Source organism: Leopardus geoffroyi, chromosome B2 (genome assembly GCF_018350155.1).
Source record: "Leopardus geoffroyi isolate Oge1 chromosome B2, O.geoffroyi_Oge1_pat1.0, whole genome shotgun sequence".
Classification (NCBI taxonomy): domain Eukaryota; kingdom Metazoa; phylum Chordata; class Mammalia; order Carnivora; family Felidae; genus Leopardus; species Leopardus geoffroyi.
In genome coordinates, this window is record NC_059332.1 from 31,746,866 (window position 1) to 31,774,271 (window position 27,406).

At 39.7% G+C, this 27,406-nt stretch overlaps 2 protein-coding genes across 3 annotated transcripts in view; one reads left to right on the top strand and one right to left on the bottom strand.

The window, feature by feature from the left end:
• On the top strand, positions 1-26,178 carry LOC123608207 (mamu class II histocompatibility antigen, DR alpha chain). 2 transcript variants are annotated; one of them, XM_045497847.1, is made up of 7 exons: positions 1-15; positions 1,377-1,380; positions 22,406-22,410; positions 23,631-23,876; positions 24,338-24,619; positions 24,920-25,085; positions 25,773-26,178. In XM_045497847.1, coding segments are annotated over exons 1-6 (693 nt in total). In that variant the 5' UTR covers positions 1-14; the 3' UTR covers positions 25,075-25,085; positions 25,773-26,178. The 2 variants fall into 2 exon arrangements, with proteins under 2 accessions (XP_045353803.1, XP_045353802.1); XM_045497846.1 differs by lacking the exons at positions 1-15; positions 1,377-1,380 and having other exon boundaries at positions 22,375-22,471.
• Positions 1-27,406, bottom strand: part of LOC123608204 (DLA class II histocompatibility antigen, DR-1 beta chain) — an 84,069-nt gene that overhangs the window by 25,813 nt on the left and 30,850 nt on the right. The gene's annotated exons all lie outside the window — the stretch shown is intronic.

The window sequence follows — 27,406 nt, forward strand, 5'->3', positions numbered from 1 at the left end:
CTCTTTGATTGCCAAGTAGTATCACATTGTACATGTATATAGCACATCTTCCATATTCATTCATAAGTCAATGGACATTTGGACTCTTTCCATAGCAGAGCTATCAACATTGGGGTTCATGTGAACTTTCAAATACACATTTTTGTATCTTTTGAATAAATTCCTAGTAGAGCAATTGCTGGGTCATAGGGTACTTCAATTTTTAATTTTTTAAGGACCACCCGTATGTCTTTCCAGAGTAGCTGCACCAGTTTGCATTCCCACCAAGAGTTCAAAAGCGTTCCCATTTCTCTGCATCATTGCCAAATTCTGTCATTTCCTGAGTTGTAAATTTTAGCCATTGTGACAGCTATAAGGTGGTATCTCATTATGGTTCTCAATTGAATTTTTGGTGATGAGTAATGTTGAGCCTCTTTTCATGTGTCTGTTAGTCATCTGGATGTCTTCTTCAAAAAGTGTCTATTCATGTCTTTTTCCCATTTCTTCACTGTATTATTTGTGTTTTGGGTGTTGAGTTTGGTAAGTTTTTTAATGTTTATTTATTTTTTGAGCTATATATATTTTATTTTTTAATATAGTTTATCATCAATTTAACTAACATACAGTGTACACAGTGTGCTCTTGTTTTCAGGGGTGAATTCCCGTGATTCATTGCTTACATACAACACCCAGTGCTCATCCCCACAAGTGCTCTCCTCAATGCCCATCACCCATTTTCCCCTCTTCCCTGTCCCACCCATCAACCCTCCATTTGTTCTCTGTATTTAAGAGTCTCTTATGGGTTTGTCTCCCTCTCTGTTGGAAACCATTTTGCCCCCTACCCATCCCCCATGGTCTTCTGTCGAGTTTCTCAAGTTCCACATAGGATGAAAACATATGATATCTGTCTTTGTCTGACTGACTTATTTCACTTAGCATAATACCCTCCAGTTCCTTCCACGTTGTTGCAGGATTTCATTCTTTCTCATTGCCAAGTAGTGTTCCATTGTATATATAAACCACAATTTCTTTATCCATTCATCAGTTGATGGACATTTAGGTTCTTTCCATGATTTGGCTATTGTGGAAAGCATGGCTATAAACATTGGGGTACCTGTGCCCCTATGTATCAGCACTCCTGTATCCTTTGGATACATTTCTAGTAGTACTATTGCTGGATCATAGGGTAGTTCTATTTTTAATTTTTTGAGGAACCTCCACACTGTTTTCCAGAGTGGCTGCACCAGTTTGCATTCCCACCAACAGTGCAAGAGGGTTCCCATTTCTCCACATCCTCACCAACAGCTGCTGTTTCCTGAGTTGTTAATTTTAGCCACTCTGACTGGTGTGAGGTGGTATCTCCGTGTGGTTTTGATTTGTATTTTCCTGATGACGAGTGATGTTGAGCAACTTTTCATGTGTCTGTTGGCCATCTGGATGTCTTCCTTGGAAAAGTGTCTATTCATGTTTTCAGCCCATTTCTTCACTAGATTATTTGCTTTTTGTGTGTTGAGTTTGGTAAGTTCTTTATAGACTTTGGATACTAACCCTTTATCCCATATGTCATTTGCAAATACCTTGTCCCATTCCATCAGTTGCTTTTCAGTTTTGTTGATTGGTTCCTTCACTGTGCAGATGCTTTTTATCCTGATGAGGTCCCAATAGTTCATTTTTGCTTTTATTTCCCTTGCCTCTAGAACCATGTCAAGTAAAGAGTTGCTGTGGCCTAGGTCAAAGAGGTTGCTGCCTGTTTTCTCCTCTAGGATTTTGATGGTTTCAAGTCTCACATTTGGTCTTTCATCCATTTTGAATTTATCTTTGTACATGGTGTAAGAAAGTGGTCCAGTTTCATTCTTCTTCGTGTCACAGTCATTCTCCCAGCACCATTTGTTAAAGAGACTGTCTTTTTACCATTGGATACACTTCCCTGCTTTGTTGAAGATTAGGTAGCCTTTATCTATGGGTCCATTTCTGGGTTCTCTATTCATATATTCCATTGATCTATGGGTCTGTGTTTGTGCCATAACCATACAGTCTTGACAATTACTGCTTTGTAATACAGCATAATGTCTGGAATTGTGATGCCTCTGGCTTTGGCTTTCTTTTTCAACATTATTTTGATAATGTTTGGTACTCAGGTTCTTTTATGGTTCCCTAAAATTTTAGACTGTTTGTTCTAGTTCTGTGAAGAACGCTGGTGTTATTTTGATAGGTATTGCATTGAATGTGTGGATTGCTTTGGGTGGTGTTGACATTGCAACAATATTTGTCCTTTGAATCTATGAGCATGGAATGTTTTTCCATTTTTGTGTCTTCTTCAACTTCCTTCAGAAGCTTTGTATAGTTTTCAGCATACAGATGTTTTACCTTTTTGTTTGGTTTATTCCTAGGTATTTTATGGTTTTTGGTGCAATGGTAATAGAATCAATTCCTTGACATCTCTTTCTGCTGCTTCATTATTATTGTATGAAATGCAACCTATTTCTCTACATTGATTTTGTATCCTGTGACTTTGCTGAATTCATGTATCAGCTCTAGCAGTTTTTTGTGGAATCTTTTGGGTTTTTCATAGAGAGTATCATGTCATCTGTGAAGAGTGAAGGTTTGGTTTCTTCCTTGACAATTGGGTGCCTTTTATTTCACTTTGTTTTCTGATTGCTGCAGCTAGGACTTCCAGTTCTATGTTGACCCGAAGTGGTGAGAATAGATATCACTGCCATGTTCCTGATCTCACGGGGAAAGTTCTCAGTTTTTCTCTATTGAGGATGATATTACCTATAGGCCTTTCATATATGGCTTTTATGATATGAAGTTAGTTCCTTTTATCCCCATTTTCTTGAGGGTTTTTATCAAGAAAGGATGCTGTGTTTTGGCATGCTTTTTCTGCATCTATTGACAAGACCATATTCTTCTTATCCTTTCTTTTATTAATGTGGCATACGACATTGATTGATTTGTGAATATTGAAACAGCCCTGCATCCCAGGAATAAATCCTACTGGATCATGGTGAACAATTCTTTAATTTACTGTTGAAATCAATTTGCTTGTATATTTTGAGGATGTTTGCAACCAGTTTCATCAGGAATATTGGCTTATGATTCTCCTTTTTAGTGGGGTCTTTGTATGGTTTGGAAATCAAGACAATTCTGGCTAAATAGAATGAGTTTGGAGGCATTCCTTACATTTCCATCTTTTGGAAAAGTTTGAGCTGAATAGACATAACACTTCTTTAGAGGTCTGATAGAATTCCTCTGGGAAGCCATCTGGCCTACGACTCTTATTTGCTGGGAGATTTTTGACAATCGGTTCCATTTCTTTGCCGGTTATGGGCCTGTTCAGATTTTCGATTTCTTCCTATTTGAGTTTTGGTAGTGTGTGAAAGTCTTGGAATTTGTCCATTTCTTCCAGATTATCCTGACGTGGCATATAATTTTTTATAGTATTCTCTTATAATTGTATTTCCATGGTGGTTGTGATCTCTCCTCTTTCATTTGTGATTTTGTACATTTGGGTCCTCTCTCTTTTCATTTTGAGAAGTCTAACTAAGGGGTTATCAATTTGGTTTCTTCTTTCAAAACATCCTCTCTTAATTTCATTGATCTGTTCCACTCTTTTGGGGGGATTCTATATCATTTACTTCTGCTCTCATCTTTATATTTTCCTTCTTCTGCTGGCTTGGGGCTTTATTTGCTGCTCCTTTTCTAGCTCCTTTAGGTATAAGTATTTGAGATCTTTCTTGCTTCTAGAAACAGGCATGAATTGCAATGTAGTTTCGTTTTAGGACTGCTTTTGCTGTATCCTAAAGGGGTTGGACTGTCATGTCTTCATTTTCATTTGCTTCCATGCATTTTTTATTTCTTCCTAAACTTCTTGGTTAACCAATTTATTCTTTGTTAGGATGTTCTTTAACCTCCATGTATTTGAGGGCTTCCCAAATTTGTTCTTGTGGTAAGTTTCATATAGACTTATGATCTGAAAAAAAAAACGCATGACAAGATCTCAGTCTTTTTATACCTGTTAATGTCTGATTTGTGACCCAATATGTGATCTATTCTGGAGAACGTTCCATGTGTGCTTGAGAAGCATGTGTATTCTGCTGCTTAGCATGAAACGTTCTGAATAGATTTGTTTAGTCTATTGGGTCTAATGTGTCACTCAGAGCCATTGTTTCTTTGTTGATTCTGTGCTTAGATGATCCGTCCATTGACACTAAGTGGAAGACTAAAATCTCCTACAGTTAAGGTATTATTATCAATAAGTTTGCCTGTTTGTGATTAATTGATTGATATATTGGTGTTGCCCAATTTGGGGGCATGAATATTTACAATTGTTAGCTCTTCTTGATGGGTAGACCCCTTAATTTTGATAAATGCCTTTCTTCATCTCTTATTAGCATCGTTATTTTAAAAATCTACCTTGTCTGATATAGGTGTGGCTGTTCCAACTTTTTTTTTTTTTTTTGACATCTGTTAGCATTATAGATGGTTCTCTATCCCCTCACTTTCAATCGACATGTGTCTTATGTCTAAAATGAGTCTCTTGTAGGTAACATAGAGCTGGGTCTCGTTTTTGTCTTTTGTTTTTAATCCATTCTGATACCCTATGTCTTTTGATAGAGCAGTTAGTCCATTCACATTCAGAGTGATTTTTGAAAGGTAAGAATTTAATGCCATTGTTTTATCTATACATTTCATGTTTTCATGTTATTCTCTGGTTCTTTATACTCTTTGCTGCTTTCTGTTCATTGAGTCCCCCTTAGAATCTCTTGCAGGACTGGTTTAGTGGTGATGAACTCCTTTAGTTTTTGTTTCACTGGGAAAATCTTTATCTCTCCTTCCATTCTGAATAACAGGCTTGCAGGATAAGGGATTTGGGGCTGCATATTTTCCTGTTCAGCACATTAACTATTTCCTGCCACTCCCTTCTGGCATGCCATGCTTCAGTTGACAGGTCTGATACTAGACCTAAGTGTCCACCCTTGTAGGTTAAAGACTTTTAGTTCCTAGCTGCTTTCAGAATTCTCTATTTTTGTATTTTTCCAGATTTACTGGAAACTGATATGTCTTGGTGTTGACCTGGTTTTGTTGACTTTGAAGGGAGCTCTCTGTGCCTCTTACGCTTGGATGCCTGTTTCATTCCCCAGATTAGGGAAGTTCTCTGCCATAATTCATTCAAATAAACCTTCTGCCTCTTTCTCTTGCTCTTCTTCTTCTGGGTTCCTATAATAGGGATATTGTTTCATTTCATGGAATCACTTAGATCTCTAAGATTTACTGGCTCAATTATGGCCCACTATCAATGGCAAAACTAACACCACCAGGGTTTCCACACCATGCAAATTATATAGGCTAATAAATTTAAACGAAACTCATCAAAAGTTTTGCAGAAGATTGATATTATAGCTCTGGGACCCATGAGTGGAACTGTGTGGACATTAGAGAGAAGAAAAGAGGCACCTGGTAGATGCCAGGCACATGAGGAAATGACATTCAAAAAGGAACCCTGGGATCTAGTGGCCACAATCAGCAGAGGAGGGCCAGGCCCCCATTGCTCCTTAGAGGAAGAGGTCAAGGACCTCTAGCTTCAAAGATACAAGATACACCTTGTCTTCCCTCTGTATCCACATTGCGCAGTCAGAAGGTGACCCCACAGCTAATCAAATGCAATCAAATCAAATGATTGACACTGAGGACTGTATACAACACTATAGGAGTCTATAGAAAGAGCTGAGGACCAGCGTCAGAAAACTAATTTTTATCCAAGTGTTTGTAAACTGTACCTCTGCCACATTCCTGGCAGCACTAGGCATCATTTCACGTTTATTGCAGGCAAGCCAAATGATATATTCTAAACTATGCTAACCATATAGGCACTTCTTTAAAACTTCACAGGCAGATGTTCTCAACTCGATGATCCAGGACCTCTTGGTGCTGTTTTCCTGGCTCAGTGTCCTAGATTACAGTTTTTCTCTCCACCTAACATCCCACAACACACCCTGCTCTCCTAGGTGTTCCCACCAGCACCACCAGCACCTCCTCCATATTGGAAATTGCCACCTACACTCCTCTCCACACCTTACCCATAAGGTCTTCCCCATTGTCTGACACAACCCTGCCACATATCACAACCACATGGACCACATCCAAACTGAAAAATGTATTCACACAAATCTCTGAGCACAGGCCTTGCAAGCAAATGATGCTGGGTCTGTCACCTTGCAGGGGCTGACCTACAGCCGCATGTCACTATCATCCTACACCTCTTCCTAGTGATGAGTCCCTTGTGCCAATTCCAAGCATCATGAGTCTCATTTAGACTAGACACATGCTTCACCGAAACCTCAAAGTAGGAAACTTGTTTTCTGCTTAGCAAGTATTAACTTGACAGACTCATGACAGACTCCATTTTCTGTCTGTTGTTCAGATTGGGGAATTTCTGTTGTTCTGTATTCAGTTAGCTGATACTTTCCTCTCTTCTCTTCATCCTGCATCCAGTGAGAATTCATTTTGGGTCATTATGGTATATTTTATTATGGTATACATATAAAATATACATGGTATATTTTATTATGCCATGGACATTTTGAATATTATGTTAAAGGATTCTGGATCTTATTTAGATTTGTTTTACCCTGATGTCCCAGATACCAGGCCAAGAAGAGAAGGGAGTTGCCACCACTTCATTACTGCCAAATAGGTGTGAAATTCCAAGTTCTCACCTGGCTCCATTGATACCCACAGGGCAGGAGTGCCTTGCACCCTCAGGGTGGGTATAGAAATTCAGGCTCCTCACTAGCCTTCTGCTTCTACAAACCAGGCTGGGAAATGAGGGGCACCTTTGCACTGTTCTCACACAGCTTCCCCTGGCACTGTGATGATAAGAGTGTCTTATGACAACTAGACGGTGGTGAAAAGTGCCAGATTTCCATCGGTCTTCTTCTGACAGACCCTGGAAGAGGAGGAGACAGCTGCCTCATTGACAACTGTGTGGAGTAGGAATCCAGACCCTCTGTAGAGATTTCCCCAATGACACAGTATGGAAGCGGTCTACTATTTATACATAGTGGTGAAAGACCTGGATCCTGCATAGGCTTTGTCTGACACAGTCCTGATGGGCTTATGGGGTGCTTCCTTACATTCAGGTTGTGTGCTAGTGTAGGCCCCCGACTCAGCCTTTCCTGCCTGAGGTGGACTTGGGAGGCAGAGATTTTTCTGAAAATTTTGGCTAGCATGGTGTGGTTACTTCTACATAATTTGCCTTGCTAAGGCTGTCCTTCCCTGGTCATTTGAGTAAAGAAAGCATGTTAAATTTTTTTTTTTTTCATTTTGAGAGAGAGAGTGAGTGAGTAGCGAAAGGGCAGAGGCAGGGAGACAGAGGTTACAAAGGGGGCTCCATGCTGACAGCAGAGAGGCCGATGTGGGGTTTCAATTCTTGAACCATGAGGTCATGCCTTAAGCCTACGTCTGATGTTTAACTGACTGAACCACACTGGGGCCCCAGGAAAGCATGCTATTTTATATTTTTTATTTAAAAAAATTTTTTAATGTTTATTTACTTTTGAGAGAAAGAGAGACCAAGCATGAGTGCAGGAGGGGCAAAGAGATTGGGACACAGAATCTGAAGCAGGCTTCAACCTCCGAGCTGTTAGCAGAGTTTGATGTGGGGCTCCAACTCACAAACTGTGAGATCATGACCTGAGCTGGGGTCAGATGCTTAACAGACTGAGCCACCCAGGTGCCCCAAAACATGCTTTTTAAAAGGACATTTAGCTCTGCACTTTTTCATGTTTCCTGGTGTCCAGTTTCTTTAAGCACCATTTCGTAGATATATTCATTAAGATAAACAAAAACAAGAGCACCTAGGTGGCTCAGTCAGTTGAGCATCTGATACTGGCTCAGGTCATGATCTCATGATTCATGGGTTCGAGCCCCACATCAGGCTCTGTGCTGACAGCTCAGAGCCTGCAGCCTGTTTCAGATTCTGTGTCTTCCTCTCTCTATGCCCCTCCCCTGTTCATGCTTTGTCTCCCTCTCAAAAATAAATAAACATTAAACAACTTTAAAAAAGATTAACAAAAACAAAAATAAGGAAATCACCACCATGTCACTGCTGAGTCTAAATTCCATAGCCAATCTGCCTTCTTTTGTTCACCTTTTAGAATCTTCTGTTTGTCTTTTCTGTAACAATTGTCAATAGGAAAAATTATATCTATTCCATCTTAGAAATACAGAAGAAATATATCTATTTCCATCCTAGAAATACAGAAGTATTCACCATAATATTTTAATATCTTTTTGGTATATTTTAAAATACTACGCACCAGTCCTAGGGTATTTGTAATAGGTTTATTTCATTTCAATTAAGTTTGATAACAAAAAACAAGCAAAACAAGCGTGGGCAATGATGGTGGTGGAGAGGAGACCCTAGCCTCACCTTGTCCCATGAATAGAACTTGATAACTATCAAATCATCCTAAATATCCCAGAAGTCTAGAGACCACTCTAGAGACGCAGAACACACTCCACAACTAAAGATAGAGAAAAGGTCATATCAGACAAGGTATGAAGTGTGGAGACATAGTTTGGGAGACACATGGACAGTGGCTGCTGTGAAGGGGATGGAGCCCCAGTTTCAGAGAAAGGTGAATAGACTGACACACAAGGGAACACATATGGAAAACAAACCCCTAAAGAAATTGTCCTGGTAGTTTTGCAAAGCCTCAGTTCCTGCAGTAGTGGCAATAGGTTTCATTTCAAAAGCAGATCAGAGCGCCCTTAGTTAAAATGCACCACATTCAGGGCAAGGACCAAATGCTGCCTATGGTAGGCAAGGAGAGCCTCTATAGACAATTGGCCTGAAGGACAAAGCAACCATGACAAAACAGCAGGGCACACACAACATGCACTGGAGAAACTCCCAGAAGTGCAAGGCCATGCGGTACAGGGGACAATAAATGACAGAGCACTGCAGGATCTCTTCTTCATGAGGCCATTACCCTCAAGACAGGAGACTAGTCTGACTTTTCTAGTAACTAGAAACAGGCACAGATACTTAGACAAAATGACAGGACAGAGAAATCTATCCCAAATGAAAGAACAGGACAAGGCCACAGCCAGAGATCTAAGCAAAACAGATACAAGTAACATACCTGTGGAGTATTTAAAGCAATAATTATGATACTCACTGGACTTGAGAAAAGTATGGAAGACATAAGTGAGACCCTTAACACAGAGATAAGGAATAACAAAGCAGAGACAAAAGGCTCAATAAACAAGATGAGAAACACCGTTGATGGAATGAACAGCAGGCTGGCTATGCAGAGAAACAAATTAATGGCCTAAAGGACAAAGTCATAGAAAGTAATCAAGCTGAACAAAAACGAGGGAAAGAATTACACAAAACATTAATAGACTTAGGGAACTCAGTGACTCTATAAAATGCAACAGTATTTGTATTATATGTATTCCAGGAGAAAACGAGGAATTGGGAGAAGATTTAGTTGAAGAAAGAAGGTGAACTTCCCTCCTCTGGGAAGGAAACAGCTACATCCAGGTGGCACAGTGAATCCCCATCAAATTCAACAAAAGTAGCCAGACTCCAGGACATATTGTCAATAAGTGGCAAAATATCATGATAAATAAAATGTTTCAAAAGCAGCAAACAATCAAAAATAAAAAAAGACAGTAACAGGCAAGGTAAAATACATGAGACATGCAGAGGATTATTCAGCAGAAACTTTCCAAGGCAGAAGGCAGTGGCATGATATTTTCAAATGCTGACTGGGAAAAATCTCCAGCCAAGAATACTCTATCCAGCAAGGCTTTCATTCAGAATAGAAGGAGAGATAAGGAGTTTCCCAGACAGGGGCGCCTGGGTGACTCAGTCGGTTAAGCGGCCGACTTCGGCTCAGGTCACGATCTCGTGGTATGTGAGTTCGAGCCCCACGTCGGGCTCTGTGCTGACTGCTCAGATCCTGGAGCCTGTTTCAGATTCTGTGTCTCCCTCTCTCTCTGACCCTCCCCCATTCATGCTCTGTCTCTCTCTGTCTCAAAAATAAATAAACATTAAAAAAATTTTTTTAAAAAATAAAAAAAGAGTTTCCCAAACAAATAGAAGTTCATGAGTACTAAACTATCCCTGTAAGAAATATTAAAGGAGCTTGTTTGAGTGGAAAGCAAGGACCAAAGTAAGAAAGTAGAAAATACAAAAGAAGTGAAAATGAATATTTCTGTAGAAAATCAATCAAGGAAATCATAAAAGAAAGGTGCTCTTTCCATATGTGCTCCCTTGTGTGTCAGTCTATTCACCTTTCTCTGAAAGAAATCATGTAAACTATGATACAATATACCTGAAACATGAAGAAGCCAGGAGTGCAGAAAGGGTTCAAACTTAAACAATAAACTTAATATAGACTGCTATATGCAGAAGAGGTTTTATACAAACCTAATGTCTGCCGTCTACCAAAAACCACTAATAAATATGCAAAGAATAAAGAGAAAGAAATTCAAATATATCACTAAGGAAATTCAGTAAACCTTGAAAGAGGGAAAAAGAAAAGAAAGGATCAGAGAAAAACTTCAGAAACCGCCACAAAGCAAAAAATGAAATGAAAATGAATACATATCTATCAATAGTTGTTAACGTAAAAGGACTAAATACTCCAATCTAAGATACAGGTGTCTGAATAAATTAAAAAAAAAACAAGACCCATCTATATGCTGCCTAAAAAGATACCTGCAGATTTAAAGTGAGGGGACGGAGGGTACCTCAGTGGCTCAGTTGGTTAAGTATCCAATTTGTGCTCAGGTCATGATCTCACAGCTTGTGAGTTCGAGTCTCATGTTGGGCTCTGTGCTCTGGAGCCTGCTTTGGATTCTGTGTCTCCCTCTCTCTCTGACCCTCCCCCACTCACGCTCTGTCTTTCTCTCTCAAAAATAAATAAACATTAAATTTTTTTTTAATTTAAAAACAGAAAGTGAGGGGATGGAGAAACATCTACCTTCCAAACAGATGTCAGTAGAAAGCTGGAGTAGCAACACTTATATTGGACAAAGCAGACTTTAAAGAAAAGCTGTAACAAGAGAAAACTGAGACCATATAATAATAAAGAGGACTATCCAATAAGAAGACATAACAATTGTTAATATTTATATATCCAACATAGGAACATCCAATTACAACAAACAGTTAATACCACCATAAAGGAGCTAATTGATAATAACACAACAATACTAAGGGGCTTTAAAAACCCACAAGCACTAATGGACAGCTCATCCAAAAGGAAAATTGTTCCAAAAGGAAACAATGACTTTGCATGACACACTGGAAGAAATGGATTTGACAGACATATTCAGAACATTCCATCCTAAAACAGCTGAGTACACACTTTTTCCAAGTGCACATGGAATATTCTCCAGAATAGATCACATATTAGCCTATAAAACAAGCCTCAACAAATTCAAAATCAGTCATACCACGCATCTTTTCTGACCATAACACTATGAAAATAGAGGTCAACCACAAGGAAAAATCAGGAAACATCGCAAATACGTGGAGTGTGGGGGATAAGCTTAGGAATCCCCCGAGCTTACACCAAAGGGTTAATTAACAAGGCATAAAGAAATACAAATCCATAGAATGCTCACACCCGAGTTTGGGTAAACCAGATGGGCACCCCAAGAATAGGGAGGTGCAAAGGCACCCCAGAATACAGAGGGAGGGGCAAAGGCCCAAAATAGGCACAGGTGCAAAGGCTCCAATACACAGGCATATGAGGTAAACAAGATTAGGCATGCAGGGCAAAAATGTCCCCCCAATTAAGTACTATAGCAGAAAAGCTGCTTTCACAGGAGAAAAGGGTCCAGTTAGGTAAACTGGTGAACTGGACTATGGACCACTGAGCTGCAGGTGAAGCAGCCCAGAGTGGAGATGGTTAACAAAAGAGAAGGTGCCTTGTTAACCCTGAGGTTTTTCCCCCTATCTATCTCATCCCCTAGGCTAGCTAAGATAAACAGACATGGCACCTCCTGTGTGCTGTTAACAACCATCTGCCCATCTGCCCAGCACCAGGATTTTATTTTATACTGACCCAAACCCCAAACACTGTATATCTTCAAAATCACCCTTTTGCCTCCTGTCCCCAAGTTAATGCTCACAGTTTCTTTGTCTCTTTGTGCATGCCCAACACATTTGTAAGCCTTATGATCTTAATAAATATGGGGCAAGAACCCTTGTTTGGGGCTCTTGTCTTTTCCCGGACATTAGTCATCTCTCGTTTTCATCCTGCATCCCTCTCTTTTGCTAGGCAAGCCAGAACATTAGACCCAGAGTCCACAACAATAGAGGTTAAGTGTCATGCTACTAAACAATGAATGGGTCAACCAGGAAATCAAAGAAGAAATTTAAAAGCACATGGAAACCAATGAAAATGAAATCACAATGGATCAAACCTGTGGGATGCAGCAAAAGTGGTTCCAAGAGGAAACTTGATAGCAATACAGGTCTACCTCAAAAGCAAGAAAAATCTGAAATAAACAACCTAACCTTCAAAGAGCTACGAAAATAACACACAAAGTCTAAAACCAGTAGAAAGAAGGAAATAATACAGGTTAGAACATAAAGAAGGAATAAGAAACCTGAAAAACAATAGATCAGATCAATGAAGGGAAGAGTTGGTTCTTTTGAAAAAAATCAAGAAGATTAATAAACCTCGAGCCAGACATGCCAAGAAAAAAGAAAAGGACTCAAATAAATGAAATCAGAAATGAAAGAGGAGAAAAAACAATGAAGACCATAGGAATACAAAAAATCATTATACAATATTATGAAAAATGATATGCCAACAAATTGGACAACCTAGAAGAAATGAATGAATTCCTAGACATGTAATCTACCAAAACTGAAACAGAAATAAATAGAAAATGTGAACAGAATGATAACCAGCAAAGAATTTGAATCAGTAATTACAAAAAAAAAAAAAAAAAACAAAAACGAAAACTACCAACTAACAAAAATCCAGGACTAGATGGCTCACAGGCAAATTCCACCAAACATTTAAAGAAGACTTAATATCTATTCTTCACAAACTACTCCAAATAATAAAAACAGGGAAAACTTCCACACTCATTCTATGAGGCCAGCATTACCCTGATACCAAAACCAGATAAACACATCATTAAAAATGAAAACTACAGACCAAATCCCTGATGAACCTAGATGCAAATATCCTCTACCAAATACTATAAATGGAATCCAACAATACATTCAATAATTCATTCACCACAAGCAAGTGAGATTTATCCTGGGTTGCAAGGGTGGTTCAATATGCGCAAATCAACATGATACATCACAGGCACCAAGAGAAAGAATAAGAACCATATGATCATCTCAAAAGACACAGAGAAAGCTAATGACAAAATGTGAAATCCATTCATGATAAAAAAAAAAAAAAAACCCTTAACCAACTGTGTATAGAGAGAATATCTCAATATACTTAAAGCCATTTATGGAAAAACCACAGATAATACATCCATAATGGGGAAAAACTAAGAGCTTTTCCCTGAAGGCCATGAACAAGATAGGTTTGTCTATTCTCACCACTTTGTTTAACATACTCCTGGAAGTCCTGGGGAAGGCACCTGGGTGGTCCAGTAGGCGAAGCGTCTGACTCTGGATTTAGGCTCAGGTCATGTTCTCACAGTTCCTGAGATCGAGCCACGTGTGAGGCTCCGTGCTCACAGTACGAAGCCTGCTTGGGATTCTCTCTCTCTCCCTCTCTGTGCCACTCCCCTCCTCTCTCTCTGTCTCTTCCAAAATAAATAATTAAAACTTAAAAAAAAATTCTCCTGGAAGTGCTAACCACAGTACACAAAATAGAAAGAAATTAAAGCATCCAAATGGGTGAAAAAGAAGTGAAACTTTCACTATTTGCAGATGACTTACTACTATACAAAGAAAACCAAAAGATTCCACCAAAAAACTGTTAGAACTGACAAATGAATTCAATAAAATCAATGGACAGAGATCTGTTGCATTTCTATACACCAATAATGAAGCAGCAGAAAGAGAAATCAAGGATTCAATCCCATTTACAATTGCACACAAAACAGTAAGACACCTAGGAATAAACCTAACCAAAGAGGTAAAAGGCTTGTACTCTGAAAGCTATAAAACAATGAGGGAAGAAATTGAAGATGACAGAAATAAATACAAAGACATTTCATGTTCAAGAATTGGAAGAATAAATATTGTTGAAATGTCTGTACTATCCAAAGCAATCCACACATTTTACACGAACCTTATCAAAGTACTAACAACATTTTTCACAGAACTAGAACAAACCATCCTAAAATTTGTATGGAAACACAAAATGTCCAAATAGCCAAAGCAAACTTGAAAAAGGAAGACCAAGCTGGAGGCATCACAATTCCAGACATCCAGTTATATTGCAAAGTTGTAGTAATCAAAACAGTATGGTACAGGCACAAAAATAGACATATAGATAAATAGAACAGAACACCCATAAACACCAAGAACCCGGAAATAAATCCACAACTATATGGCCATTTAATCTTTGACAAGGCAGGAAACAATATCCAATAGGGAAAAGACAGTCTCTTTGATGAATGGATTAGGGAAAACTGGACAGCAGCATGCAAAAGAATGAAACTGGACATTTTCTTATATCACACACAAAAATAAATTCAAAATGGAATAAAAACCTAAGTGTGAGACTTCAAACCTTGAATATCCAAGAAGAGAACAGAGGCAGTAACCTTTTTGGCATTGGCCAGAGCAACTTCTTTCTAGATATGTCTCCTGAGGCAAGGGAACAAAGACAAAAACAAACAAACAAAAATTATTGGGACTACATCAAAATAAAAATATTCTGCACAGGGAAGGAAACAATCAACAAAACTCAAAGGCTACCTACAGCATGGGAGAAGATATCTGCCAATGACATATCTAATAAAGGGTTAGCATCTGAAATTTATAGAGAACTTATACAACTCAATACCCCCAAAATAAATAATACAATTAAAAAATGGGAAGACATGAAAAGACATTTGTCCAAGGAAGACTTACAGATGGCCAATACACACATGACAAGATGTTCATCATCACTTACCATCAGAGAATACACATCAAACCTCTAATAAGATATCACCTCACACCTGTCAGAAGGGCTAAAGTAAAGAGAACAAGAAACAACCAGTGTTGGGGAGGATGTGGGGAAAAGAGAACCCTCAGCATTGTTGGTGAGAATGTGAACTGGTGCAGCCACTGTGGAAAATGGTATGGACATTCCTCCAAAGTTAAAAATAGAACTACCTTGTGATTCAGCAATTGCACTAGTGGGTATTTACCAAAAGAATACGAAAACACTATTTCAAGGGAATGCATGCACCCTGATGTTTGTGGCAGCATTACCTACAATTGCCAGTTATGGAAGCAGCCCAAGTGCCTATCGATTGATGAATACATAGAGAAGATGTGGTGTATACACACATACACACACACACACACACACACACTATATATATATATATATATATATATATATATATATATATATGTGGAATATATGTATTCCACACACACAATGGGATATTATTCAGCCTTTTTTTAAGGCTTGCCATTGCAAGCCAAATCCTGCCATTTGCAACAACACCAATGGTGCTAAAGAGCATAATAATAAGCAAAATAAGTCAAAGAAGACAAATACCATATGATTTCACTCACTTGTGGAATTTAAGAAACAAAACAGTTGAGCAAAGAGGTAAAAAAAAGACAAATCAAGAAACAGACTCTTAATTATGGAGAACACACGTAGATGCCAGATGGGGGTTTGGGGGATGCGTGAAATAGGTGATAGGAATTAAGGAAGACACTTGTGATGAGCATTGGGTAATGTATGCAAGTGTTGTATGGAATCATTGTATTATAGACCTGAAACCAATGTAACACTGTATGCTAACCAACTAGAATTAATTTTTTTAAGGAAAATAAAATATCAGGTGTGAGATTATGTTAAAGCTGTAAACATATGAAATGTTTTAAAAATATCTTATGAAATTATATATTTATTTATAAGAATATAATTTATATATGAGATGTAGTATATATGATACATACACATATTTAATATTCATATAATTTATATGTGATATATTTTATATATCATATATATATTTCTAATGGATAAAAAGACAGCATTCCCATACACACACACACACACACACACACACACATATATATACGAAAGAAATGAAATCAAATTGTTCATATATCAAGACCCAGGGGATTTTCTTACATTGAAATGCAGATTCACATGATTGCCCCAGGCAACACTTGGCTCTCAGATTCACTCAGTAGGATGACAGACAGAAATGAAAGCATGTCAAAGGGGCCGCATCAGATATTTTTATCTTCAGTGGGACATAGTCTTGAAAAAGTCCATAATGCAGTCCAGGTGCTAGTCTCTGCCCACCCCACCCTCAAGGGAGACTTTAGGTGTGGGAGATGAATTGACACCTATGGGAGTGGAGTCTGCCCTGGCTTAGCATCCTCATCTCCCTTGGAGCCTGTACGTCTAATAACAACTCCATGAGCATCACTTCCAGACCCCGGTTACAAGGGTCACTGCATTTAGTGATGTTCAAACTGTGGGTTCCCACCATTTGTTAGACTTCATCCAGTATTCTTCCCAGACATGATATGATTTACCAAGCAAAGGGCATTTTGACCACAGACAGTTTTCTCTAAAAATCTAGCTGACATTCCTCCTTTATCAGATTTCCAGAAAAGACCTAGAAAATGAGCCTAAGATTAAATTTGCCATGGAGCAGTAGAAAGGGTGTTACACGTTTACTGTTACGAGTCGAAGTGATTTACATTTACTTTTTCTTTTTTGAAACACACCTTTGTTTTCCAAGCTGTATGACTTAACATATATGGACTCTAAAACAAACGACCAAACACCAACAACAAAAAGGAAGAAACAGACTCATAAATGTGGAGAATAAACTAGTTGTTGCCAGAGAGGATGGGGGGGGATGGTTGAAATTCAAGAAGGAGATTAAGAAGTACAAACTTCCGGTTGTAAAATAACTAAGTCCTGGAGATGAAGCCTACACCATAGCGAATATAGTCACAAATATTGTAATAACATTGTGGGGTTATACATGATAACTACACTTCTGGAGAGCATATCCTAATGTATATCATTGTGAAATGACTATGCTATACACCTGAAACTAATACAATATTACTGGAGTTCAATCAAACATTTTTTAATTAACAAATATTTTTAGGCACTTGTGGGGACGAGCACTGGGTGTTGTATGTAAGCGATGAATCATGGGAATCTACCCCCAGAACCAAGAGCACACTGGATGCAGTGTATGTTAGCCAACTTGACAAAAAATTACATTTTTAAAAAATTTAAAAATTAAAAAATAATTTTAACCCTCAAAAAACAGGATTTAAAAAAAATGTGTTTAATGTTTACTTATTTTTGAGAGAGAGCAAGAGAGAAATAGTGTGAGCCAGGGAGGGGCAGAGAGAGAGGGAGACACAGAACCCAAGACAAACTTCAGGCTCTGAACCATCTGCACAGAACCCGATGCAGGGTTGGAACTCACGAACTTGAGATCATGACCCGAGCCGAAGTCAGACAGTTGTGAACCGACTAAACCACCCAGGAGCCCTCAAAAAACAGTATTTTTAAAAGCACATTCCATTTTGTGTTCTTATCAAAACAAAAACAAAAAAATAAACAGAGGTGTCTAGGTAGCACAGTCCTTTAAGCATCTACTCTTGGTCTCAGCTTAGGTCATGATCTCAGGGTTCGTGAGTTCAAGCCCTGCCCTGATATCGCAGATCCTGCTTGGGATTCTGCTCCTCCCTCTCTCTGACTCTCTCTCTCTCAAAACAAACAAACAACCAAACAAATAAAAACACAAAAAACCCAGTGATACTTAGTATAAAAAGACTTTAAAAGTCATTAACCTAGTATTCATTAAACAACCTAATTACATCAAACATACCTGAGAATTTCAGATGTACATGTAGAAATATCAGGTAATGCATCCTGAATTAAGAGCTTTGACCTTTCCAAGCCCGCTGAATACTCCATCAAAATTTAAGAATTAAATACTATTGACCACAAAAGAGAATATCCTAGTACCACTTTTACTGTGCATTATGAAAAAGACAAAAACAAACAAACCAACAAAAAACGGGGAAGTTTTTTCCTGAAGACCTTTGAATATTCACCTATAGGCACAATGTCAAGACAAAACGATGCCATCCCTTCTGACTGCACTTCTGTTGAAGTGATTTTACAGTTTTCAATGGACTCATTTTACTGGCCACAGGGTCAGACACTTGATTGAGAATACCACCGTGTTTACCCCCTAAGTGGAACCTTCCCCTAAGATTTTTTAAAGCGCAGATTTCACAGAACAAATTGGAAATGCAATTATTATCTAGAAGATATGATGGTAAGAACTAATATAGTCGTTATTGTGGGTTTTTTAACTGGTGAGAGAAAGTGCTTACCAAAACACCTTCCAGTGAAACCCATAGCAATCCGCAGGCCTAGTTCTCTTCTTTCTTCCTACCTTAAAAGTTTTAAAGTTTAAAAGTAACCTCAGAAATCCAAACTGTGTGAGGTTACTCTACATCTTCACTCCTGGTTATTCTAAAATAGTTTACAGCATTGACCACTCCTCATGTATTATCCCCACAGAGTGTTGCAATGATCTGTTCTTGATAGGCCATTTGTCCACTCGTGTTCTCCCTGTCCTCTTGTGTTCACCAACATGTTCCTTCACACTCTGTGCTGGACCCACGCCACACTTGGTGCAAACAAGCCCCACCTCCTGCACCAAAGTCTATTTTTGTGTAAAAATTTCCTTCAATCATTTATGACATTCATTTGAGACATGAACTAAGTACATTCTTTTTAATCACTCTCTAGCACCTTATCCTAATCCAGTCGGTCAGCAGGCCTAGTGATTCATCTTCAAGTTTCTTAACTTTTCATCTTCATACTACCTGTATTCTTCTTAAATTCTCAGCGAGGGTTCTGCATTTTATTCTCACTAAGACATGTCCTGCCTTTTTGTCTTCCTCCCTCTCTCTGAATCCATCCCAACTAGAACGTGAGTAAGATGAACTCAACTCATTCTGCCTGCAAAAATTTCCAGCAGGGGGTAGAAAAGGACTTATCTTAAATCCAATTGGGACAATTGATTCTTACATTGTTCCACACAGTTTAATGGCTGAATTCAGATATGTTTGTGCAATTTACAGGAAATTTTAGAATGCTCTACTTATTAAAATTTAGCAAATAAATCCTATGGTATGCTATAATTCCTATACAACATCACGAGAAGAACTCCTCTAATGAGTGTGTGTGTGTCTGTGTGTGTGTGTGTGTGTGTGTGGCATTAATCTGCATGTTCTTATTGACAAAGATTACCCAAGCAGAGAAGTGTGATTTCACAACCCCAGGGCCTATTAAAAACTCAGACTTTTAAGAATATATTTCAGGTACAGGTGAAGAGAAAAATGAATCAAATTCACATACTGTCATTCTCCCAAGTTAGAGATGGGCCAAAGCACCATGGTCTCTTTATTCACACAGAATAGGTTAGGGAGGCCCACGACCACGCCACTCTAGCGCATTGGTTAATATCAACAGTTGGCAGTCTTTACACTGAAAGAAATTTATTTCAGAACACTAGCTTCTGCCACCTCTCAAGATGGGATGGAGAAATGAAACAGAACCAGTAAAGTTTCTCCATGTAGATTTGGGAAGGACATGCCTGGATTGATATTCCTCCCCAATCCCACCATCAACTCTGATAGGACGTTCTGCATGCTCAGGGCAAAACGCATGGAAGGAAGCCAAAAGAAGGGGCTGGAGGTTTGTTGAACACAAACCACACACACATGAAGTGGTGAGGTTCCAGACATAATCTAGCTCCGTGGAAAACTATCATGTCCAAACCCTCCCCTAAGAGCCCAATTAATATTTTTTCTGGTTCTAGGTTACCCACTGTGGTAAGAGCCTGAGTGAACCATGGTGGAGATAAACAGATGCTAGAGATCTAGATGTATCAAGATGTAAATCTATTTTAGTAATCTCCTGTCACAAATCCAGTGATTTGTGGGTATTACAGGGAATAGAAGTAGGAATCTCTTTGCCCTGGGATCTGGATGTGGCCTACACATTGCAAGTGAAAGTTAGTAGTATGAGATTTCGGAGGTGGCAGGTAGACTGAAGCTATCTCGGGTGGTGGACACAATGGTGTCACACACAGGAGTCTTGGAAACAGCCTTGTGTTCCCAAGGCACTCTTTCCCTTGAGGCTCTAGAAGAGCTGAGATGTCCATAGAGGCTTCCCACAGGTTCTTGACCCCTCAGAGTTAGGGGTCTGCACTGACCTGTGCTCCTTCAGGCTTCCTAACAGTCTAAAGATGGAAGTCTCTAGTATATAGAAAAACTGTAGCAAACAGTTCTGTTGAGAGTGTCTCCAGGGACTTCTATTTACAGACTGGACTTTTACTAGCACAGTGGCTCCACACCATTTGATGCCACTGAGAAGACCTTATTCAAGGGTCCTCGGAAATCCCCTCAGACTTAGGAAGCTCAAGTATAGGAAGAGACCCGGGGACCATGAGTAGAGTCCAGATTGGAACTTCTTTCCTGTCACAGGGAAAGGGAAATGAAAGTATTTTCTAAAGTTTCCCAAATGTAGTAATTTCCTGAGGAGAACCAATCAGTGCTTTAGAACTCAGCCATATCATAAGTTGCTGCAAAACACCTGAGGGTGAAGGTGCTATTACAACGTACAAAATGTTTTTATATAAAATGCCTGTTTACCATATATTTATGAGCACCTTAAGAACAACTTAGTATGCCAGCCAGCAAAGGGCAGGCATAACAACATCAGACTTGCTGTTTCCTCTGAGAGAGGAGATGAAAAGCCTAAATCATCGGACCAGACTCCCAGCAGAGACTGATACGGTAGAACTCTCATCTGGACCATTCTTTTGCCTCCAGGAAGTGTATTTCTTAACAGTTTTAGGGCAACACTGTGCTGTGGATCTCTCCCAAGTGATCCAAAAACCAGGGTCAGGGGATGTTCAAAACCCTTGGATGTGATTAGATAATCAGTAATGGTAGGGTTTTCTCCCTCATGATTTGTGAGGGCAGCTGAGGGGCAAATAAGGCATCAGCACAGTAGTGTGGAAATCCACCCTGAGCGTATGTGTCATGACTGATATTCAACAGTGAACTCACCATCAGATGGCCTGCCTCACTGACAGGTCTCTCTTCACTGGTTGTATTCAGATTCCAGCCCTTTATATGTGTGGTTTAATTGTCCTTATTATGGCCCCGTATGTTCAGAAACATCAGGGCCAGAAAACTTTCCGTTTTCTCAGGAGAGAATATCAAAATAAATTCTTAGGAACAGAATTTCAATAATTTATGTCATGAGGACAGCAGTCATGATGTTATGACATGGGGAAGGTTATGGTCAAGCTTTCCTGTAGTTTCTTATCTCTATTACTTCCAGTAAAATAGCCTCTGCTACCGTATTCATCAACCTGATTCCTCAAATGAGGTGTGTCCCCCCAGTCTACTCTAATCTCTGGTCATATTTCAAATAGTAGAGATTAGAGTCCGGTTTCCAGTAACCACCACCTATGACATCTCTAACATCCATGTATAGTTAGGGGAATGTTGAAACTAACTTTCACCTCTGATGTTCTCTAAATATGGTACAGTGCCATGGATGCCCAGCTCTTGGACTGAGTTGTCCCTCTGGGACAGTAGGACATGGAGGTGAATCTTAAAGCAATAAGAAGCTTCTTAAGTGAAACTGTCACACAACGCTGCCAAAATCAGGAATTCTCCATGGCATGACAATTTACCATCTCTTAAGATGGTTTATTAGCCCTGAATTAATATCCCCAGCTGTCACAGCACAGAGGAATCATCTGCCATTAGCTCTCACTTTGGTGTGTTCCCATTGACTCTCCTCTCACTATTAAGCTTCAAGCACATCTCTTTCTAGCATTTGGGCTGAAATGGAAGAGTCTGTGAGTAACTTCACAACATTCTTAAAAACCTGATGTTTTGTGTTGTTATTTGGTTGTGTGTTTATTTGATTAAGAACTTTATTTCTTTATCTAATGAATGAAGTGCGTCCTTTCCTGAACCATTTACAAGAGCCCTTCCCTTAGTAACAGATGTGCCATCTCAAAAGGTCTTTGTGATTGGCTGTACCTTAAGTGATTTGAATTTTAATGTCAGACCTTCTCTTTTCTTCTAGTCTTGTCACGTCTACCCCAGTCTAAGGCTCTACTGCCCCCATCACAGCACCAAAGAAGAAAATGGCCATAAATGGAGTCCTGGTGCTAGGATTTCTTATCGTGGCTTTTCTGATGTGTCCTCAGGAATCCGGGGCTATCAAAGGTAGGTGCTGAGAGAATCAAATCTAGGGATATGAGCTCTGAAAGCACTGGAGAGATGAACTGTAGACACTTGCAGGACAATCTTTGAAGTGAGCAAAATGATGACAGGTATTATGTTGCTATAAATCTGAAAGTATAGCAAATTGTAGTCTGGAGGAGTGCTGCCATTACCATTAATTGAAGTCAATCACATGTAGTTTAGAGAAGCAAAAACTGAGTTCTGTATTGACTAATACCATTGACTTTGAAGTGTGCCAAATGTGAGGGAGGAGTAGGTTGTGAGAAGCATTAATAAGCTGCTGTCTGGGCTTCAATGTCTCTTACTGGAAAAAATGAGTGCCATTACAAATTTCAACCTCACATAATTTTGTGGGGATTCAATGAGAAAACAATATGAGATGTTCTCAGCTCCTGTACTTAGCTGAATACATGCTGGTTAAATTTTGGCATGTGAATCTTATCAACATATTTTGAGCACAGATATTATATTGATGATCACTAGAAAGGAACATCGCCCCAGAGCAACAATCTATCCAGGGAGAGGGAAGGCCAGGTACCTGATATGAATTGCAGTATATATGTGTATAGGTATCAGAACATTTTTTTTCTAGGTAAAGTGAATACAATCTTGTATGTCAATTTTATATCCATTGACCGAAGAGAATTCATTATTTCATTTGATTCCAGAGTTCAGAACACAGCCTTTTAAAGAGTGTCTCCCTATTCTTAAAACTGCAATAGTCTGAGAGATTCACACAATTAAGGCTGAAGTGTATTCAATGCCTGGGAAAATACAGTGAGTGTTCAATTACTATTTAGCAGCTGCTGGTGAATTTCCAAAGAGTGGATCACTTCACAGCTTGTAACATGGAGCTTAACAGCAGCTTCACAAGACTGAGGGATATTCATCCCTCTTTCCCTTCAATCCACCCTCTCTAACTCTGCCCCTTGATTTCTGCCTTAGAACTCTGTTCAGCCTGGATGTCCTCCACCTGACCCTCATCTCCAGACTCATCCCTGCCCTCCACCACTCCTTCACTCTGTATGGTTCCACTCCGTATGGTTCCACTGCCCCTGCCAACATGTCTTTCTCACATACTGGATTCTTCTTTCTCTCTTCCACCTGGTACCCACTCTGACACCCTTTCCTGCCTTTTCAGAGGAGCATGTGATCATCCAGGCTGAGTTCTATCTGAAGCCTGACTCATCAGGCGAGTTTATGTTTGACTTTGATGGTGATGAGATTTTCCACGTGGATATGGAAAAGAAGGAGACAGTGTGGCGGCTTGAAGAATTTGGACGTTTTGCCAGCTTTGAGGCCCAGGGTGCCTTGGCCAATATAGCTGTGGACAAAGCTAACCTGGACATCTTGATAAAGCGCTCCAACAACACCCCAAACACCAATGGTAACTTCTACACCGCTAGACATTGGAATCCTAACGTTGAAACAGATGCTTTGGCTTGTGTTACATTTTTGTGACTGACTTTCCCTGCCAGGGGCCTAGAGTCACCGTCATCAAGCCCCTACCTCTCATGCCAAAGGCCCAAGAACAATGTATGAGTTTATTCCTTTCCTGAGGTGCTCACATCTTATCCTCACCACCCACAGTGACTCATACTGTGAGTCATTGCCCCAAATCTATGCCAGGAGAGACAGGAATAAAATTATACCCGTTACTTAAAGTATCCCAATATATCTTATACCATAACATTGGTTCCAATTCATGGGGGAGGGTATCAGAGATAGGTATCTGAGACTGTGGCAGGGATTCTCGGGACACATTTCCAATTGCTTTTTCAAAAGCTTCAGTGGGAGGGAGAGGGTATAGCCTAGCAGGGAGGCCTAATTTCTGTCATGCGTCCCCAGAACCTCCCGAGGTGACGGTGCTCTCAAACAGCCCTGTGGAACTGGGAGAGCCCAACACCCTCATCTGTTTCATCGACAAGTTCTCCCCACCAGTGATCAATGTCACGTGGCTTCGAAATGGAAAGCCTGTCACCACAGGAGTGTCAGAGACCGTCTTCCTGCCCCGGGAAGACCACCTTTTCCGCAAGTTCCACTATCTCCCTTTCCTACCCTCGGTGGAGGATGTCTATGACTGCAAGGTGGAGCACTGGGGTTTGGATGAGCCTCTTCTCAAGCACTGGGGTATGGACCATCCATCAATCTCCTTACTTCTATGGTTTCTTCCCATGATGCTTTGTCTGGTGCTTTGAGACCCAGAGTACTGTAAGTCATCCATAACCATTGCTACAAATCCTACTCCTTGTCTTATCCCATTATTCAGCTCCCACTTGTTAATCTGCATTCCCTTCATATATCATTCTGTCTTCCTCTTATTTACGTGACTAGTAACTCTTCATTGACTAAATGTCTACATTTGCATCTAAGTGCTTTTCCAGACCATGATCATTACTTCTGAAGCATACTCTGTTTTGTTTTCCCCAGAGTTTGATGCACCAACCCCCCTCCCAGAGACAACAGAGAATGTGGTGTGTGCCCTGGGCCTGATCGTGGGTCTGGTGGGCATCATTGTTGGAACCATCTTCATCATCAAGGGCATGCGCAAGGTCAATGCTGGTGAACGCCGAGGGCCTCTGTGAGGCATCCACAGGTGGGTTTAATGTGGGCAGAGGAAGACATATATGGAGTTTTCCAAGGGTAGGAAACAGCATGGGAAAGAGGATTGTGATGCCTTTAAAGTGATAGGAAAGTCATGGCTCTTGCTAGGATATCTTTGCTAGGATAGAGCCAGACATTGACATCATCTGGTATCCCAAAACTTCAAGATCCCTTATTTCTTTCCATATATGTGTACCTAGACCAAAACTTGAGTCTTGGAGATTATCTCCACTACCTAAGACCATTGTTTCACATCAGAGTATTGAATCCAAGTGTTCAAGGAAACATTTGGGCACTTACTGGTTTGTATTTCCTGAGGCAGACCTTCAGTTAAGAAGGGTTTCCAGAGTTTGGCTCACTTGGGGATAAGGCAGATTCAGTGCATGAAATGAAATTCTCTTGAAGGTCAATACCTATATTTGCTTCTCTAATCTGAAAGTGATGTTGAAACTTCCAAGAGAAGGTAAGGCAGTGCTCTGCTCATTCATCCTTACTCAGAGTGTAGGGGATGCAGTTCATGTTGGAACAGTGGTATTTAGGTTGTGTTTACTGGACAGATGTGAGAGGAATGTTATCAGGCTTTTCCAAAACAAAGGATTAAGGGAGAAGAAAAAGGATCTGAAAAAAGAGCTTAAAATACTCATCTTAATCTTTAGTAACCATGTATGTCTTTCTACAGGCAATGGCTTTTCCCAAAGAGAAGATCAATGAAGAATTTTGTGCCTTGAAAGCTTTATAAGCCTGGCAATATGCCAATTGCTCACCTCACTGAAGACAACTATTTTTCAGCATTTTCAGCCCTTTAGCTATTCTAAGAAGAATGATGCCTTCCTGATCTGTCCAGGCTCTGCTGTGGAGTTATTCCCTGTTTACTGCCCTTCTTGGGCCTATTTTTCTCCATTTTCTACCATCATTTGATCATCACCATGTGTTGCCTCTGGAATAGACCCCAGAGGATCCCTTCTCTGCCTGGAAACACTTTGAATGTTCAATTCAAACATCTCTTCACACTTATTGCTTGGGTTTCTCCCAACTGTGATTGTGTTTTTTTTTAAACACAATAAACTTTTGATGTTCTGAGGGAAGGTTTGGTGTGTAAGCCAGTTCTTCACAGAGACTAGAGAATATATATGATTCTTTCTTCCGAAATGCATGAATGTTGAATGTCTGTGATAAGTTCTGTAAGTAATCAGAAATATCTAAGTTCATTAGGACCATGCCTCACTTGTAGCATCCATAAGCAATTCAGTTGCTGTGATCCAGTCCCCCTATGGAAAACCCTAGAGTAGAGTTCGTTGGGAGATCTCTACTTAGCAACGGTTTCAGGATCTGGTCTTGGTTCTTGAGTCTCCAACCCAATGATATATCTGGATCTTTGGTAGAATGAATGCAATATGTAGGGTTTAGCCTCAGATAATGAATAAGACTCATGATGGGGAGCAGGTGGGAGTGGAGTAGGGAAGAGAAGAGTAGGAGTCATATACCTTACAGAATTTATGTCAGTGACACTCATTCCAGGTTTAAAGAAAAATAGGATCGGACATTGCGTGTCAGCATTACCCATCTAATTAACATGGTCTTGGATGCCTGTTTCATCACCTGGAGAATGGTCTGACTTATTCCTGAAAGACTCTTGTGTTGCATATGTATCCCTGAGTAGAAACCCCTGGTAAAAAGTGGGAGGTTGGACAGGACATGACATTTAGATGGACTGAAAACATGTTTGAGACACAGAGGGCTATTGCTCTTTATCTATGAAACTCTTACTAAGTGGTTACCAGGGCCTAGCCGATACCTTCCAGATTAATTATCCTGACAGTTTGCTAGAGTGGCAAATAAGGGCAGTTGCAGTGATGTCAATTTGGGGTTCAACTTACTCTACCTTTGTTATCTGTGCATTCACTGGTACCCTGCTTAACTAACCTATCTGATTCCTTTCTTGAAGATACTGATGGCAATTTTTCCCACACTGGGTTATTATTATAAGAATCAAAGGAAAACTGCAAAAAGACTAAGTACAATGCATAGAAGTAACAATGCTTCAAGAATTATAAATTCCATTATTTTTTCTCAAAATTTCAATACCTGATGATAAAAATCCCGGAAAAGAACAAATCAAGGCAAGATGACTTTGAAGGGTAGCAGAATACATCACCCCAAAATATACCACTTAGCCAAAAAGATCCTTTAGAGCTGAGAAGGTGGTCTTGGGTAATCAAATTGTGTTAGGTTGCTTATTGGCTGAAGAAGGAGTCTGTGCCACAGCAGATACCTCCTGCTGCTCCTGGATCAACACCCCTAATATTACAGAAA

What these genes read in the sequence shown, in the direction of transcription:
- LOC123608207 (XM_045497846.1), top strand. Translation starts at nt 22,390, where the DNA reads ATGGCCATAAATGGAGTCCTGGTGCTAGGATTTCTTATCGTGGCTTTT. An exon ending in CAACACCCCAAACACCAATG is followed by an intron (nt 23,877 to 24,337) that starts GTAACTTCTACA and finishes ATGCGTCCCCAG; the next exon opens with AACCTCCCGAGGTGACGGTG. An exon ending in GCCTCTTCTCAAGCACTGGG is followed by an intron (nt 24,620 to 24,919) that starts GTATGGACCATC and finishes TGTTTTCCCCAG; the next exon opens with AGTTTGATGCACCAACCCCC.